Source organism: Nematolebias whitei, chromosome 23, assembly GCF_014905685.2.
Source record: "Nematolebias whitei isolate Nwh7 chromosome 23, NemWhi1, whole genome shotgun sequence".
In the NCBI taxonomy this organism is placed as follows: Eukaryota; Metazoa; Chordata; class Actinopteri; order Cyprinodontiformes; family Rivulidae; genus Nematolebias; species Nematolebias whitei.
In genome coordinates this window covers 13,117,221-13,134,507 of record NC_056520.1, presented here as the reverse complement: position 1 = coordinate 13,134,507, position 17,287 = coordinate 13,117,221, and the positions used below count along the sequence as shown (strand labels likewise).

Genomic DNA, 17,287 nt, shown 5'->3' with positions numbered 1-17,287 from the left:
TGCTGAAATTAGCTGACTGCTAAGCTCTGCTGAATGACTGCTGAAATATACACAATGATCGCTGAAATTAGCCGAGTGAATACTAAGCTTTGCTGAATGACTGCTGAAATATACACAATGATTGCTGAAATCAGCATAAAAAAACAAAACCGAACATAGCACCAGTTCCAGGTAGAACTTAAAAAACAAAAAAAATTCTGTGTGTGCAACAAGAGGTACGCTGACGTCTCTGTCACTGAGGGATTTAAGTAGTGCAGGGCTACTCAACCGACAGCCCGCGGGCCACTTCCATCCCGCGGATGGCGTTTGTCCGGCCCACCAATGAGTTCTTTTTTATTTTTTTAAATATGTTTTTTATTTTTTGGGGGGTGGGGGGGTGGGTTTGGGCTTGGGTTCTGCTTATTGCATTTATGAATCAATGCAATAAAACAAACAAATTTAAAAGGTAACAGATCATTGTATTACTTGGTTTATTTACATAATGACTTTAATTGCTGGATGTCTGGCCCCTGAGCTGCTGGCTTTCAGTAAGTGTGGCCCCCTGAACAGTTTTGTTGAATAGCCCTGGAATAACGAATGTTTGCTATGAGTGTTTTTATGGACTGGAATTGAACAGGGAATGAAAGTAAACTTTAATGTTTTTGGTACAAGATATTCAAGTACGTCGGATTTACATTGTGTAAAAAAAAAAAACCAGAGGCTTTTTTGTTGTTGTTGTTCCTTTGTCCGAGGCAGCGCAGTGTGACAGATCAGGTCAAAGAAAAGAAATAAACTTTTCAGTTTTTATCTCTCAGAATGTAATTTTCCTGTTTCTGGTTAAAAGTCTCACAGATGAGACTAACAGTTCATCTTTTTTTTTTTTTAAACATCCTGATGTTTGTGCGTCACCGACCTGCCTCTTTGTCCAGCCCCAAGATCCCAGAGTCTCCAAACGCCAGCTCGCCGTTCAGCAGGAAGTCGCTCTCCAGAACCAGGCAGCTCGGCTCGCACACCACCGTTCCATCCTCCGACTCCACTGAACTCAACAAAAACAAGACATTTCTCAGGATTTACTGTCGAAAATGAGTCAAATTGAAACCGACCAGCTGTCCTGAACTCCCACTCAGACGAACAATGTTTAGGTTTCTGTTGTTTCAGCATTTAATCATTAAAACTTTAATGATATAAACACATTTTTAATGAAGTCAGAGAAAAAACAGGAATAACAGAGCAGAACGAAAGATGAAGAGGAGAGGGAGGAGATGACGGACCAACGGAGGAAATAGTTGAGGATGAGATAAGTTCAGAGGAGGAAGAGTTGGGAGGAAGGAGTCAGGAAAGAGGAGTCAAACAACAGAGAGAGACATTGTTAAACTTTTTGTCTCGTCAACAAAAAATCCACATAAATCCAGTTTTGTTATAAACAAAAAAGTTTGTTGATCAAAAAAAATAACACTGTAGCATATTTATTTTAAAAAGTTATTTAATTTTAAAATGACTCCTTTTATCCTATATAATTTTCATCTTTATGTTATTCCGTCAACATTGTTTAGTACGCCTTTATTTATATTTCCACACAGACCTACTGTTTTTTGTGGCTGTTTGAAAGTGTTTTAAAATAAAGTTGTGTTGAACTGGATTGCAAACCAATTCAGTCGCCTCTCTGAGCTATTAACCCTTTAGTTATGCTTTTTCTTTGATTATACACCAAACATCTAGGTGTTTAAGATGTTGGTGAAAAACAAACGTGATCAGACAATTTGTTGAACAGCAGCTATAAATTAAGTCATTAATGTGTGGCCAGCAGGTGACGCTATAATCTCAGCTTCACATGGCGATGAAGTGGTTTAGGAGGAAGGAGATTCAAACAAAGCTAGATGAGCAATTCCTTTTTAATCTCCAATTATCATCTTGTGGCAGACCAGTTTATTTCCTCTTAAAGCCAGAAACACGCCATATTTAATGAATTCAGTGATAAACAATGTTCAGCCTCCTCGTGTGATTGGACTATTAAAGGCAATAAAATATTTGTAGACCTTGTGTTTTTACCTAAGGTTTAAGAAAATGGTTAAAATGAGAGTAGGAGTTTTGTAAAAAAATAAAAAATAATAAAAAAGCAACCAAACTGAAAACATCATTAGGAAACAACATGGTGTGATGCTGGTGTCAAAATAAAGTCAACTTTATTTATAAAGCACATAGTAAAAAAACATGAGTTTTGAGCAGATAAAAAAAAATATATATATATATATATATATTTATTGTATTTTCCGCACTATACGTCGCTCTGGAGTTTAAATAACATCAGTCAAAAAATGCCTCATGAAGAGGAAAAAAATATGTCACTTTTTTTTTTTTGCTTCACCGCTGACCCCCTGGGAAACATGGGCCAGTGTCGTGGCAAAAATCGACTGGCGACCGTGGGACACGGGAGAAATCGCTTTTGCAATTCTTCAAAGTTTAACGAGATGACACCTAAAAACAATTACCGTACTTTTCGGCCTATAAGACGCAGTTTTCCACAAAATTTACACGCCCTGCGACTTTTAGGCTGAAGCGACGTATTTATGGATTTTTTTCCCCCCCATATTTATAAACCAATTTTTGGCAGAGATATGACCGTTTTCATTCATTCTGACTGAAAAAAAAATTGACAAGTTCCACTTTCAGCCACTTGATGGCAGCAGAGTAGTAGTACCTGTATGGCATGCCGTTGTATCATGTAATAGGTAAACGTGTCTATAATGACAAATTCAAAAAAGTTCAAGACAAAAACAACTGGACTTTATTTATTATACTTTGTTTTTTTTTCTTGAACTTTTTGAATTTACCATGTCCTAGATGACTGAGAATCTTCACCAGCTTGCCACAGTGTCCCCACCTTCGTTCTGCTCACTGCTTGGAACCGTCAATCCAGCTGCACTGCTCCGACGAAATACAGATGATTTGACCGTTAAAGTGCATTTATTAAGCAAACGTTAGACTGAGACACACCTTTACTATAATTTCCAGCAAACAAATAATTGTTTTTAAGTGTTAATCTTGTTAAAGTCCTCCTGTGCACGTTCCCACGGCTGCCATTTGGCGGCCCATCAATTTTTAGCACAACACCGGCCCACATTTCTGGGTTCGGCCCACATTTCCAGGTTGTCAGCGGTGACGCATAATAGATGCGACGTATACGGCGAAGCGACATATTTATGGGTTTTTCCACTTTGTTAGACAAATATGGACTGATGCGACTTATAGGGCAGTGCGACGTGTACGGCAGAAAATATGGTATTTGTTTGCTAGCAAATGGGCGTCTCAGTTTAACTATTCCTTAATAAATGCACTTTAATGGTCAAAACAGCTTCATTTAGCCTGTGCGGCGTGGTCGCGTTGCACTGGGAACAATCCGTCCTGGTCGACAGCCATACCCCATCCCTTCACCACCGGAGTGGGGAGGAAGAGGGTAGTGAGGTGCGTGGTCCGCAGCCCTGTGAAGCAGCAAGGTGCTGTTGAGCCACCTTTGCCCCTGGACTCTTCCAGACTGACCCAGAGCTGGTCACGGCGCACCGCCACGGAGGTAATGCACCCAGTGGGAGCCAGCCAGACATGTAAGTATAAATAAATAATAAATAATTTAAATAAATAAATTACTCCCCAATGTCTGCTTTTTATGTGGCGCATTCCCACAGGATAACCAAAGCCCGAGATTCAGCTGAAATTTACGGACATCTTCCAGATATGATGTTAACGCGCTGCAAGTCGCGTTAAACTCAGATGGACAACCTGTCACCGACCGCGTGCGTCCGCTGACCCACTGATTGAATCTGACTTGCGACCTGTCCAGGGTGTACCCCGCCTCTCGCACAGTCATGGCTGGACATGGGCACCAGCGACCCCTGCTACCTGAAAAGGAAGAAGTGGGTAAATATAATGGATGGATGGATCAGCTGATCACCAGCTGCGCACGTCTCCGCACCTGCTATCATCTGCGGTGAAGGAAGTAGCAGCATCTACAAAAGCCAAAGTGAGCAGCGCGTTCATTTAAAATAGCCTTGTTCTATATTTTTCCAAATGATTTTGCTTAAACAAAAGCAATGTTACCACCTCATTACGTATCGGATCCCGCCCATTTCTGTCCAAATCACAGAGATGCCTATTCGCACTGGATTAGTATTATCACAGGACCTCGGAGTTCAGCAAAATATAGTAGGTAATTTGCAGGGGAAATTTTACTTTACAAATTACTGACATGGCCGATTTGCATGGGATTAACAACACAGACAATCTCCGTAATTATTACAAATAGCATGTGGTCCCTAGGTAAAACTAATCCCGTGCAAATAGGGCTTAAGTCGCTTCGGTCTATATGTCGCAGGACTGGCCAAACTATGAAAAAAAACAGCAACTTATAGTCTGGAAAATACAGTATATAATATTAATTCATTGAATATTTATTGAATAATAATAATCAATAAAAACAACAACTAAAAAAGTTGTGACATTTGCATCAATTCCTCAAATTTGACAGTTTTACTTTACAACAGACACACACAAAAAAAAATCAAACTATAAGTCATATTGAGCAAATATTTGGTGTGGTAGTAGCTGACAACCATCCTCAACATATACTTTGAGTGCTATGAGATCGCCATGAGAGGTTTTTGCTTTGAGTGGTATCAAAATATGCCACTTTAGAATTTCTTGTTTATAGAAAAATGTAGAAGACTGCTGATGTTGGGGAGTAGGAAAAGCAGATCATTTGGGAGAAATTAAACAGGAAGCCGTGAAAGAAAGAAAGGAAGGAGGACGGGAAGGAGCAGAGGGAGGTCAGGAAGTGGAGACAGGAAGCAGAGAGGAGGTGGAGACGTTCAGGATGAGATAAGACTGGAGGAACAACAGTCTTCCTCTCTGACAGATAAAGAGGACAAGAAGGCAGACCGGTTGGACAACTTTGAAAGTGGCTGAGAAAACCTCCAGTTTTGAAGCAGAAGAAGAAGAAAACAAAATATTCAAACTAACAAAAGAGCAGAGATCAAACACTTCTGTAACACTGACTGCAGCTGCAAACATCTGCAGGTGAACTCACCTTTCAGCGGCTGAGGGTTGGACTGTTTCCTCCGCGGCATGTTCGCCTCCCTCCGGCCCAGACACTGCTCTGCACCGCCGGAGACTCTCCCCTCACTCCGCCGGGGGGCTCTGGTCCGTCCGTCAGCTCGCCGGACAGTCAGCTAACTGCATCTCATCATCATCACCTCCTTCCTCTTCCTCTAATCGACACGAGCGACGTTGGTGTCATCACTGCCGACTACTTCCTGGAACACATCCACGCAAAGTTATTTAAAACCCGCTAAACCTGAACTAAAATCTGCACAGTATGAACCAAACTCGTTCTCAAATCCAGTATAATTTTAAATAACACCACGCGCACATCTGTCACGCCGAGGTTCACTCTGTCAAGTAGTTTCTGTTGTTATTTTTCAGCAAGTAGACGCTGACTACCAGGTTAACTTTATATTAAAAATTAAAACTTCCGTTCAAACGTCAACTCAATACATTTTTACATCTATAGGCGTCGGTTCGCTAAGAAACATACCTGTGATAAAGTCCACAACACGAACTGAGTCCAGAAATTAGACTAAATGTAACAAATACTCCGCTCTGTTGTCACAAAAATCACTGACAGCTCTGAGCCGGATCCGGGCTCCGCGTGATGTCACTGACGGGGGTCGAAGAGGATTATGGGACATGTAGTTCTTATGAAAGAAAACTCATCTGTTGTTTTTTTTTTTTTCTATTATTTTGAACAAATATAAATGTATATACTTAATAAATAAGAATGTGCCTCCTGTAGTTTAAAACTGTAAAAACTGGAAACTGGAAGTTGGTTCCACAAGAGAGGAGCCTGATAACTGAAAGATCTTCCTCCCATTCTGCTTTTGGAAACTCTAGGAACCGCGAGTAAGCCTGCAGTCTGAAAGCAAAGTGTTCTGTTAGGAAAATATGGAACAATAAGATCTCGAATATAAGATGGAGCTTGGTTGTTGAGAGCTTTGTAGGTTAGAAGTAAGATTTTGAATTCTACTCTGGATTTGACAGGGAGCCAGTGGAGAGAAGCTAAAACTGGAGAGTTATGATCTCTCCCACTAACTCTAGTTAAGACTCTGGCAGCAACATTTTGGATCAACTGAAGACTTTTTAAAGAAGTATTTGGACACCCAGATAAACCATTGCAATAGAACTTCATCAGCCCGAGAAGTCACATCAAACTCAGTCCCATAAGCAGCACTCACATGGTGGGCCAACCAGTTTGCTGGTTTTAAGATGGTTTCTTGGGCCCACCTTTCCAGATGACCTGACTTAACTTTGTTGGATTTTTTACCTGGATTATTGAGCATGAGATAAACAGCTGATCAGGGTTTTTTTTTTTTATTCTGTCTTCACGCAAACAGCTTCAGGATCAACATGTCTGCTGTAAATAATCAAACTGTGGCAGAAGGTTATTCTCGCACATTTACATTTCTGGAAACAATTTAGGAACCAACAACTCAACAGCTCTGGATATTTTTATATGCATTTTTTTTAAATTAGTTGTACTTCCTGCTAGTGTCCATCAGATGTCAGGCTAATATGAGAAAATCCGTGGTGCCTCCAAGGCCTGCTAAAACTGCAGTTTGTGGAAAGCAAAAAGAAAAAGTTATTAAATACAAATTCTATTAGAGAAGTAAGAGTTGGAATTTATAAATATAGAACTTTGTCGATTCATGAGAAAAAAACTGAAGCAAACTTAAAATCAAGATTAATTTTTACCTTAATCCATTATCTTTTACCTGCTTCTTCCATTTCTGGTCTGGAGGGTCACTGGCGTCCATGTCCAACTATCACTGTGTGAGAGGCGGGGGACACCCTGGACAGGTCTCCAGTCCATTACAGGGACACGTAGAGACAATGAGACAAACAATCATTCACTCTCTTACTCACACCTAGGGTCAGTTAAGAGTTATCAGACTAACATGCATGTTTTTGGTCTGTGGGAGGAAAGTTCAAATTCAAGTTCAAGTCAATTTTATTGTATTGTTGAAACGTTTCATCTTTCATCCAAAGAACTTCATCAGTCCGAGGAGCCACAACAAACTCAGACTTTTAAGTAGCACACTCGCATAATGGGCCAACCAGTTTGGTGGTGATAAGTTGGTTTCTGGAGTCCGCCCTCTTCCCTGCTGACCTGTCTGAGGCAGCCATGGCCAAAGTGGATCAAAACATCAAAGTTCATGCTCATGCATGTACAAAAAAAAAAAAACAACCAACAAAGCTAAATAAGGTCATCTGGATGGTTTCTTTGTGTTGAAACATTTTGTCTTTCATCCAAAAGACTTCTTCAGTCCGAGGAGCCACAACGACCTCAGACGAGTCAGTGGGGGAGAGGGCGGACTCCAGAAACCAGCTTATCACCACCAAACTGGTTGGCCCACTATGTGAGTGTGCTACTCATGGGACGGAGCTTGTTGCAGCTCCTCGGACTGAAGAAGTCTTTTGGATGAAAGACGAAACATTTCAACACAAAGAAACTGCCCAGAGGACCTGATTAATCTTTGTTGGATTAGCATTAGGCTATAGTAGCAGTAGCCTACCAGAATGAGCGTTGCTAGTAGTGTTCGCAAAAGTCGTTGTTTTTCTTTCGGCTGCTCCCGTCCGCAGAGGCTTACACAGCAAGCAAACTCGCACAAACATTTTGGCAATTGTTTTAATTCAATCAAATGCCCTTCTTGATCCAATCTAGGCTCCAAACCAACAGTAAGACTGCAGCTCTGAGCATCAAATCAGACTATCACAACCACGTCGTTGCAGAATTACGCTGAAGTGGATTTCAATGAGAGCAATGTTTTTGAAGAGCTGTGAACGGAGATGAAGATATTTTAATAGGGAACGTTTGTGTGAAAAACACAAGTATTTTGTGAATGTCTTAACTTTATTAGATTTCGTGAATGGTTGTTTGTCTCGTTTGTCTTCATGTGGCCCTGTGATGGACTGGAGACCAGTCCAGGGTGTCCCCCGCCTCCCACACAGTGCCTGCTGGATATGGGCACCAGTGACCATCACAACCCGAAAAGGAAGAAGCGGGTAAAAGATAATGGATGGATTGATGGTAAACATTACAAAAATCTAAAGTCATAGCACGTATCTCCTGAATGAGCTGAGTATTTTCATGAATGACTAAAATAGTACAACGTGTACAGAAGTAGTTTTATGCCAAAAATACAACAATAAAAACAAAACAATTGTAATAATGTGCATGCTTAGACACAATTAAGCTAAGCTTGTGTTTGTACCGTTATATTGGACTGATAATGTTATGATGCTCTGTTTTTTTTTTTTTCCTGTATGACATAAATAACATTGCACCGCAGGGTCTTGAAGAATGATGGGGAGGGTTTGTGACGAAACATCTCGTAAAGAGCGAAGACTTTAAAAACCTCAGCAGGGAGAATCAGGCCTGTTGGTGTGAAAGCCTCCAGATGGCGGCTTGTCATGAGCATCTCATCATGAGAGGATGTGCGTGTAAGTGATTTCGTGAACAATTGTGTAGTATCTGACAGTGTGCTGCGACTCAGAGGACTGAATTCTTCCTGTTGATGTTGAGCCAACAGAGCCTTCAGTATTACACTACACACCTTTCTGCTTGAGGGCGAAGTTGTCTGTGAGCGAACCTAAATGTTTATAATTTGCCTTTTACAAAAACTGAACCCTGTTATGTGACTTACAGTGTAAATTAACTGACCTTTATTTGCCTGGCCCCATAGGTGAAGACATATAGGAAGTGGATACAAATTACTTTTAGTCATTGTGGTAAACAAATGCACGTGGTAATTGGTACATAGTTCCAAGTGATGATCTACCAAAAGCATCTAGTATTCTGACACTTACCTTATTTGCTCATGATACCAATCTTTTTGTTGCTGTTGGTAACTTTCACTTATTGATAAGGCAAATTATGGGCTCATTCAATTTGCTCAGTGGTTTCAGTTAAATAGACTATCACTTAATGTTAAAAAACATCTAATTTCATCTTATTTAAGAATAAGAATAAAATTACAATCCAGAATGAACCAACATTTATATTAATAACAATTTACTTTCTAATGTTTCGTCAACAAAGTTGATGAGAAACTTTGTTTTAAGAATCACTGTGATTCGGTGTATAAGAAGATTTCAAGATCGTCAGGTATTATAAAAAAAAGGCTAAACCATATTTAAAAACAAGTACTTTATTGACTTTGTGCAATAGTTTAATTTATCACCATATTTCTTACTGTAATTTAATTTGGGCTAGTACCTATCCTTCTTACTTGCAGTCAATCCATAAAGTTCAACAATGTTTTGTAAGAATTGTCACCAACTCTCCGTATTTAGCTCCATCCACACCTCTCTTTAAAAAATGAGAAATTCTTAGAATCTATGATGGGAATAAGTATCAAACAGGAATCCTGATGTATAAAGTTATATGTATTCCATTTTCTTTACCTAAATATTTTCATAATTTCTTTAAGTTTAATTCTTATTCATACTCTACAAGAAGGAGATATGATTTACATATCCCCTTCTGTAGAACCACTGTTGCTAAATGTTCATTCATGCATCAGGGTGTTTTTCTGTGGAACAGTTTAAAACAATTAGGCGAATCATGTACAACATTATCTGTATTTAAAAGAAAGTTTAAACAAACTTTATAGATTTTCTAACACATTAGTTTTTTTATTTTTTTTATTTATCATTTTAATATTTTTTGACCATTTAAATGTAATTAATATAAACTATTATCTTTTGCTTTGGTATGTAATTGTGTGTGTTTAAAGTAAGATGTAAGCTTATGTATAAAGCTTTTATGATTTTTTTCTTTATTTTTTTAGAAGGGGGGGGGGGGGGCGCTTGTAAGCCCAATTAGGGTTTTTATGACCTCTCCTGCACATTTTTTAAAACTTTTCTTTTATGTGTATTGTTTCTTTTTGTGCAAACAAATAAACAAACAAAGTGTTGCTCGCAAATTTATAATTAAAGGACACATTAACCACTGACAGAAAAAAAAAAAATTGTGCGAATGAAGTTTATTTGATTGACATTTTTCATGACTTTGCAAAGATTGCCATTACAATTTGTTATTAATCAACACAAATGTTGTTTGATTGTGGATAAAAAGGTGCAAAAACTGCAGGAAAAGGTAATTGAGCAAAATATACCATATTAGTACTGACTGGTTTTTAATCTCATAAGCACTAAAACCGCCTTCACGCAGGATCAAGACCCTATTACGCTCTCCAGGCCAAACTCAACCTTTTAAAACGTGGGCGGACTCAAGCTCTTTGTACTTACACTAGCATATACTCATGAACTGCATTAGGATGTAGATATGCACTGGAAAACTTTGTGTTTCCTTCATAGCTATCGTCTGCACTAGGTTGTCTCCATCACCTTGTCATGGTCATGATTGGAGCCTAGGCAAGAGGTTAGTATGGCCAGTCATGCTATAAATTATTGATGACTTAGCCATGTTGGTGCACACCTCTATGATGCCACCACAATGCTAAACAACCACAACCTTGCTATGGAAGTTTTATGCAACCATTGTGCCATTCTATCATGCCTAATTTGTTCTTAAATCATCCCTGAAGACCCTACAAAGACCATTCCCATCCTGGCTGACATTCAGTGTTGTAGCAGGGCCACTATCATGTATGAAGGGATCCTAAAGAATTGTATTTAATGCGGAAAACAGTTACTGAAAATCATTTCTACGCTGAGATTTTGCTTCTTGCTGAGCCCTCCACGCAGTGAGCACCTCATCATCTTCAGCCTCAGCCATAGCTCGAGCCCTGATCCTCTGCCTGGTTTGAGCAAGGAAGGCTGTGATATCATCTTCCTCCTCGTCGCTGACCTCCTCTCTCCTTCTCCTGCTCCCTTCACTCTCACTGTTTTCGTATCGAGACTGATGAGTGACGTTTCTTTTGGTGGAGAAACCATCATCGTCGCTACCATTGTATGCTTTGTAAGATCTTTCGGCTCGGCTGAAGTTGTGGGATTGTGTGAATCCATTGCAGAAATATTCTGTGTCTTTATTTGATGGTTCTTCACGTAATCTTGACCGATATGTGGATGCAACGCCATACATTTCCTCATCTTCATCTTCAACATCGTAGGTGCTTCTGCAGCTTGAGAAATCAAATTCGGAAGCCGAGGCGTCAAGATCGTCATATAGATCCTGAGACGGATCATCGTCTGCACCTGGGGACAGTTTATTTGGAGGTCTGACACTTTTTAGCCAGTCGTCAACATTAGTGTCCTTGCCTTTCTCCAGAGCTGGGTTGAGATTAAGGCATCCTGATAAGCCAAAACTCCTCTTTGGTTTCTCCTTTTTCTTTGATTCTTCAAGAAACTCCTCCTCTTTCTTTTTCCTTTCCTCCTCCTCATCTTCATCCTCTTTTGGTTTCTTTTTCTTGTACAGGGTACTGCGTTTGTTGTCTTCCAGGATCTTCTTCTTTTCATAGGTGGCCATCTTGCCCCTCATTTCAGATTTGATTTCCTTGTCCATGGCATTCAGTTTTCCAAGGTTGACCTGGTCTTGGAAGAGACTGAAGAGAGGGACACTTGTGGTGGTGATTTTGTTTTTCTTGGGGCCAAGACTGGATCCAAAGTCAGATCCCAGAGCCGACCCTCGACCGCTGAGACCCGAGATAGTGCTTGACCCCCTGCCTGAAAGGACAGATGCTGCTCGGCCTCGATCTTTGGACAGAGCGCTGGAGTATGAAGCTCCGCTTAGCAAGGATGCTTTATCATCTTCTGCACCATGACCTGCAAGCATACTTGGTCCTCCATTAAAGCTGAATTCAGACCCAGCCCTGGACGGAGGGGGCAGGCTCATTTCACTTTGCTTCTGTTTGATTGTTTCTGAGACAACATTGGCAATCCAGTTCTGAATGCTAGCAAGATTGACCATTGGTTCACCTCCAGGTCCTTGCACTGTTGGAACCGGGAGGATCGGAGGTACTGGTGGCACAATAGACTGAGAGGTTCTTGTACTTCGAGGCTGTGAAACTGAGGAGATGACGGATGATCTCCCACTGAGCATGGACATGTTGTCATCATTGGCAACACTTGGTGGTCCTGTAACGCCAGCTCCAGCCCAAAAAGCAGTCAGAGGTATTGTGCCTCCGCTAACACAGCTCTCTGCCTCCCACCCACATAGAGATTGACTTTCCTCTAAAGTTTTCTTGGAGCGCTCCAAAATCTCCTCACGCCTTTGCCTTCTTTTGATGGTTGCAGAGTCTTCTCCTCGGCTCATCTCGAGAATCTCATCCGTGTTCTCTTCACCGAGACGCTTCTGCTGCCTTAACTTCCATGCCTGGTATGCAGTCAGGTTGACATCCTGCAGGGATGGAGCTTTGGGTTCTTCCTCTCCATCACCAACTGAACTTCTTTCTCCATCCTCTCGATCTTTCTTGTTCCAGCCAAACTGGATTCTCTTAATGCGCCAACGCTCCAAAGGTGTCATCTTCTCCTTATTCTTCTGACAGAAATTGTACATAGAGCTTGTTTCAGAGAGAATACTATCAACTTCATCGTCAATCTTCTGCCCTCCTTCTATTGTGGTGTTCTCGCTGTCCTCGTCGTCCTTTTTCTTGTGGTAGCGAGCTGCAGCTTGTTCCTCAATCTCTTTCAGCCTCTGTTTCCAAAGATCTGAATAACTCATGCAGCTGGTGGTGGACATCGAATCAGAAGATGCTTTCATCTTGGGGCGTTTTAACCGCTCTTTTACAGCTTGTATGTCTTCACTAGTGACACTCTCCTCATCAATATCCTCTCCCTGTTTGGTCTTCTTCAGATGAGCATCTGTGAGGGATTCCACATCCTCCGTCTCACTATTGAGCTGTGCCTCCCACCAGTCATTGCTCTGGTATTTTTCATTTCTGCGCTGCCATTCGTGAATCATATTATCTAGACCATCATCATCATCGTCGTCATCATCATCACCATCCCCATCCTTCTTACCATTCTGGTCTGGCAGAATCAGTTCTTTTTGGCATGATTCTTGGCCATCCATCTTGTTCTGGACCCCAATCAGTCCACTCCTGAGCGCTGCAGCAGCTGCAGAAGAAGCAACACTACTCATCACACTTTGTCCATCCTCCTCCTCCTCCATCATTATGAAGTGAGCTTTTACTTTAACCATGCTCTGCTCTTCTTCTTTGTCTGTCTCTTCTTCATTGAAGATCTGGGCACGGGTATGGGCATCAATCACAGAGCACTGGCTGAGCGTTTCATCGTCATCGTCTCGCTCCTCCATCAGGTTCTCGTTGAGTTCTCGCAGTTGCTTCAGGAAACCTTCGTTGGGGTTGATGGCGCGTTTCTTCCTTATGGAAGTTAGAGCCTCCATGATTGTCATGTTCTGGAAGATCATCAGATAGGACGCAACCAGGATAGCAGAGCGGCTGATGCCCATCATGGAAACCACAAGAACCTTACCTGGAAGAAAAGGAAATTTTCATTACCAGCTCTGGGCTTTGAAACACTGAATCTTCAACACCTGTTTCTGAATTAACTGGTGTGTGGGTTGAGCATTAAATAAATACATAAATAAAGTATGCACAGCCTGGAATTATTGAACGAAATACTTGAAAATTGGGACTGAATGTTCTGAGGCAACCATTCATGAATCATTTGTGGCTACAAAGAATTATAAATACAATGGAGACTATCATCCTCTTCCAGGAATATTGATAAAAGCCACAAACTCATAAAAATTTCTTGTAAAGTGGGCCATAGCTATATTAGAGATCAGCTGGTTTTTTTCAGTGCGTCACCCATGGTCCTCTTTCAGCAACACGTGGCTAAAAATTGTGTTTCAAGTTAAATGTGATGAAAAAAATGCATTATGTTTCATCCTTCACAGCAAAATTCCAATAAATGAAGAAGAATCTCCTGGAAACGGAATCAAAAGCACCTCAGGAAAATAAACAAGCCAAATATTTTGTCAGGTTTATTCATATACTAATTTCTAAGAAATAAAATATTCAACTTACTGCTGTTCATGTGGCGTTCTTTTCTCTATTTACACAGAATGGGTTTCTCTCCCCTCAGCTAAAAATATGTTTGTATTTTATTTATTTTGCAACATTTTTAGATTGAGCAAAAAGAGAACCAAAAATAGACAATACAAATATAACTAAATATACAGGCATATTTCATCAATGATCATGCTCAATAATCCAGGTCAAAAATCCAACAATGTTAAGTCAGGTCATCTGGACGGTTTCTTTTTTTTAAACTTTTCGTCCTTCATCCAAAGAACTTCATCAGTCTGAGGAGCCACAACAAACTTGGATTTTTTACCTGGATTATTAAGCATGAGCTTTGATGGTTTGAATCGTTTTGGCTATGACTGCCTCAGAGGAGTTGACGGGGGAGAGGGCGGGCCTCAGAAACCGTCTTATCATCATAAAACTGGTTGGCCGACTATGTGAGTAAGCCACTTATGGGACAGAGTTTGTTGTGGCTCCTCGGACTGATGAAGTCCTTTGGATGAAGGACGAAACGTTTCAACAACAAAAAAATAAAGAAAGAAAGAACCTACCCAGAGGGCCTGACTTAACTTTGTTGGATACAGGCATATTGTTCGAAAGCTCCTTCTCTAAAAGCTTGCTTGAATGAAACTTACGATCCTTGCGGGAATGCACATCGCCCTCCGCCTTGCTTGCCAAAGATCTAAAAACTGAGCTTGTGCAATCTGTTATTACTTCATGTACTAACAGAATAAAAGCCTGTACATGTTAGAGGTGATTCTCAGGTATTACCTTGTCAAATGTTAGCTCAGTGTCTGCTGAACTGGCTGAATTATAGCCATATTTGCATTTCATAAGTTGGACTCACTCCTGTGGCTAAATTGAATGGGTGGACTAAAAGTTAATCAGAGTAATCACTTGTGCATGTCCATTCAATGATTTCTTTCTGAGAGTTACATTAAAACCTGTTCTCTGGTTCATGAGATATTTTTCAATGAGGCAGATACAGCCCGTTACATAATTGTCCTCTTTTCATGGAAGAGATAAAATATATGACCCATTTCAGATAAGCACCAGAAACCTTCATCTTGTCAAGAATCCTGTTGGTGAAATAGGTCATTTATTGGGAGTTTATTGTTGTGCAAACAAAAAGGGAATACTCTTTATGGATCAGTTTTATTCAAATTTGTCTATCTCTTAAGAAAGAAAAAATGATCTACCTTTGTGTGTGAGCAGTGCCTCATCTAGGAATTCAGCAGTTGGTCGAAAGTGTTGCGAGATGTCGACATCGGCAAAGTCATCCACCTCGATTCCCAGGTACTGAATCTTCATGCCGGCATAGAAAGACTCATTGGTGTAGACACCTGTGCCATGAGCGGTGTTCAGGATGTGTGTGATGCCCATTCTCTTTAGACGAGCCTTGTTGACCGCAACGGATCTAAGAGAATTGTATTTTTTAATATTATTTTTTATTATTATTGTATTTCACAGACATATTTGATCTTATGTAATTTCCTGCCAAGCAGCAATAAAGGTTTTATCCATCAATTTCTCCCCCCTTTGTTGCAGCACCTGGAGAATTACCCCAACAAAATTTCAATGTAATTTTCAATGACAATAAAAGTACCTCTAAAAATAATAAAAGAATAGTATAATTGTTGGAAAATTAACCTTCAAGCTTGTCTGATTCTTTGGGGACTCAAATAAAAAACAAAATTAACAGTCAATATCCAAGTACAGCTACAAATTTCTTGCCATAATGAACTTTTTCTGTTTAGTGAAACCTTATGCTGATGACTCACTTCTCAGCGATGAAGACATTGGGCCAAACTTCATCAACAGGGTTGATGGGAGCCTCCAGCCGGTCCTGGATCATGGCTCTCTGAATGTCCAGCACACAGGGGGTGTTGTAGGGGCTGCGGTCATCAATCATGTCTCGGACACGGTTGTAAAGATCCTCTACCATCAGCTGCTCGGCAGACTCCATCATGGACTCTGGGATGGACTCAGTGCGAAGGCCACGGGGTGGAAGCTCTGAGGGGTAGGAGGGAAATCATAAAACTAACTTTTTTTGGGGGGGGTAAAAATGCAGTGTGAACTCTGTTGAATGACTAAAGAGGTTTAATGAAGTTGAGATGGAATTGGTGAAGCTAAAAGAACAAAACACCAGCTAAATTCTAAAAGGAGAAAAAAGCTAGGTGAAAGCTAATAGGAGCAACATGCAAGATAAAAGCTAGAGCAAAATGCTAGCTTAAAGTTTGAATGACAACTAAAAGCATAGAAGAGCTAGCTAAAATACTAAATGTAGCAAAACTCTAGTTGAACACACAAAAAAAATGCCAGCTAAAAGGTAAAAATGGGAAAATGCTATAGCTAAAACTAGAAAGGGGTGTGATAGATGAAGCTTTTATCTCAGGTTACCCTTGACCCAGGATAAATTTGATAGTTGGCCCGTCTCCATGGCCAACGAGGAGTCAGATTCAGATAAGCTTTGATTGTTGATTTTCTTCAGGCAGACAGATTTTTTTCATCCGCCTTGAGTCCATCTGGACGTTCTGGTTCAAAATGGCCTGATTATGGGAATCCATTCCACTGATCCATGTTATGAGCCTCCTTTAAGGTCGATCCCACCACGCTGACAAGTCCCAGAAGCCGCAGGTGGCCTGCGATTCTCATAAATCGCCTCCACCTTATGGTTTAGCTAGTAAATCAGTTGATTTTGAGTACTCACAGCACAAACTAAACCTTCACACAAACTCGGAAGCGTTGTCATGGCCGAAATTGCTGCCGATGTCTTCTTCAGTAGTCGATAAAACAGAGCCCTGCCGATGCCAAAAAGCAGAGTCCCTGCTATCATAAATCCAAATATGTAAACGTCTTGAGCGTCCTGAGACAGGACTGAAAGGCACATCAGCTGCCACACTTCCCACGGGTCCATGACGTACCCCACATCGTGTGTCTCAGCTGGGCAAGCGGGTTCTCCATGACCTTGTCATTTAGTTGAAAAAATCTTGCCGATAGCATTGAACGTCCAGGATACCAGATCCATAATCTGAATTTATGTTCGGGAGATGTCTACCAGGCGCTTCAGACGCACAGAGAGTGAAGCAGGGGGAAGGAAAAAACGGGAGAGGGAAGACAAGCAGCCACCTCAAGCGAGAGCCAGAGAACAAAAAAAGATTGGTATTTTAAAGATGGATTTGTTATTGAATGACTGATGGGAAAAGAAACAGAAATTTGATTTTTTTACATTTCAAACCTTGCTTTAT

At 40.7% G+C, this 17,287-nt stretch overlaps 2 protein-coding genes across 2 annotated transcripts in view; both read right to left on the bottom strand.

Annotated features, from left to right (window-relative positions):
* LOC119429058 (zinc finger protein 513-like) overlaps positions 1 to 5,793 on the bottom strand; it is an 11,944-nt gene extending 6,151 nt beyond the window's left edge. Inside the window, exons 1-3 of the mRNA XM_037696774.1 lie at positions 5,564 to 5,793; positions 5,057 to 5,282; positions 893 to 1,015 (exon numbers count right to left, since the gene is read on the bottom strand). Of these exons, the coding sequence (XP_037552702.1) occupies positions 893 to 1,015; positions 5,057 to 5,096 (163 nt within the window). The 5' untranslated portion in view covers positions 5,097 to 5,282; positions 5,564 to 5,793. The remainder of the gene's footprint in view (positions 1 to 892; positions 1,016 to 5,056; positions 5,283 to 5,563) is intronic.
* Positions 5,794 to 10,039: 4,246 nt separating this feature from the next.
* dusp27 (dual specificity phosphatase 27) lies at positions 10,040 to 16,047 on the bottom strand. Its single transcript, XM_037696564.1, has 3 exons — positions 15,821 to 16,047; positions 15,239 to 15,456; positions 10,040 to 13,482 (listed from the first exon to the last, which is right to left on the bottom strand). The coding sequence occupies exons 1-3, from the start codon at positions 16,006 to 16,008 to the stop codon at positions 10,739 to 10,741; spliced, it is 3,150 nt and encodes a 1,049-aa protein (XP_037552492.1). The 5' UTR covers positions 16,009 to 16,047; the 3' UTR covers positions 10,040 to 10,738.
* Between the last annotated feature and the right edge of the window lie 1,240 nt (positions 16,048 to 17,287).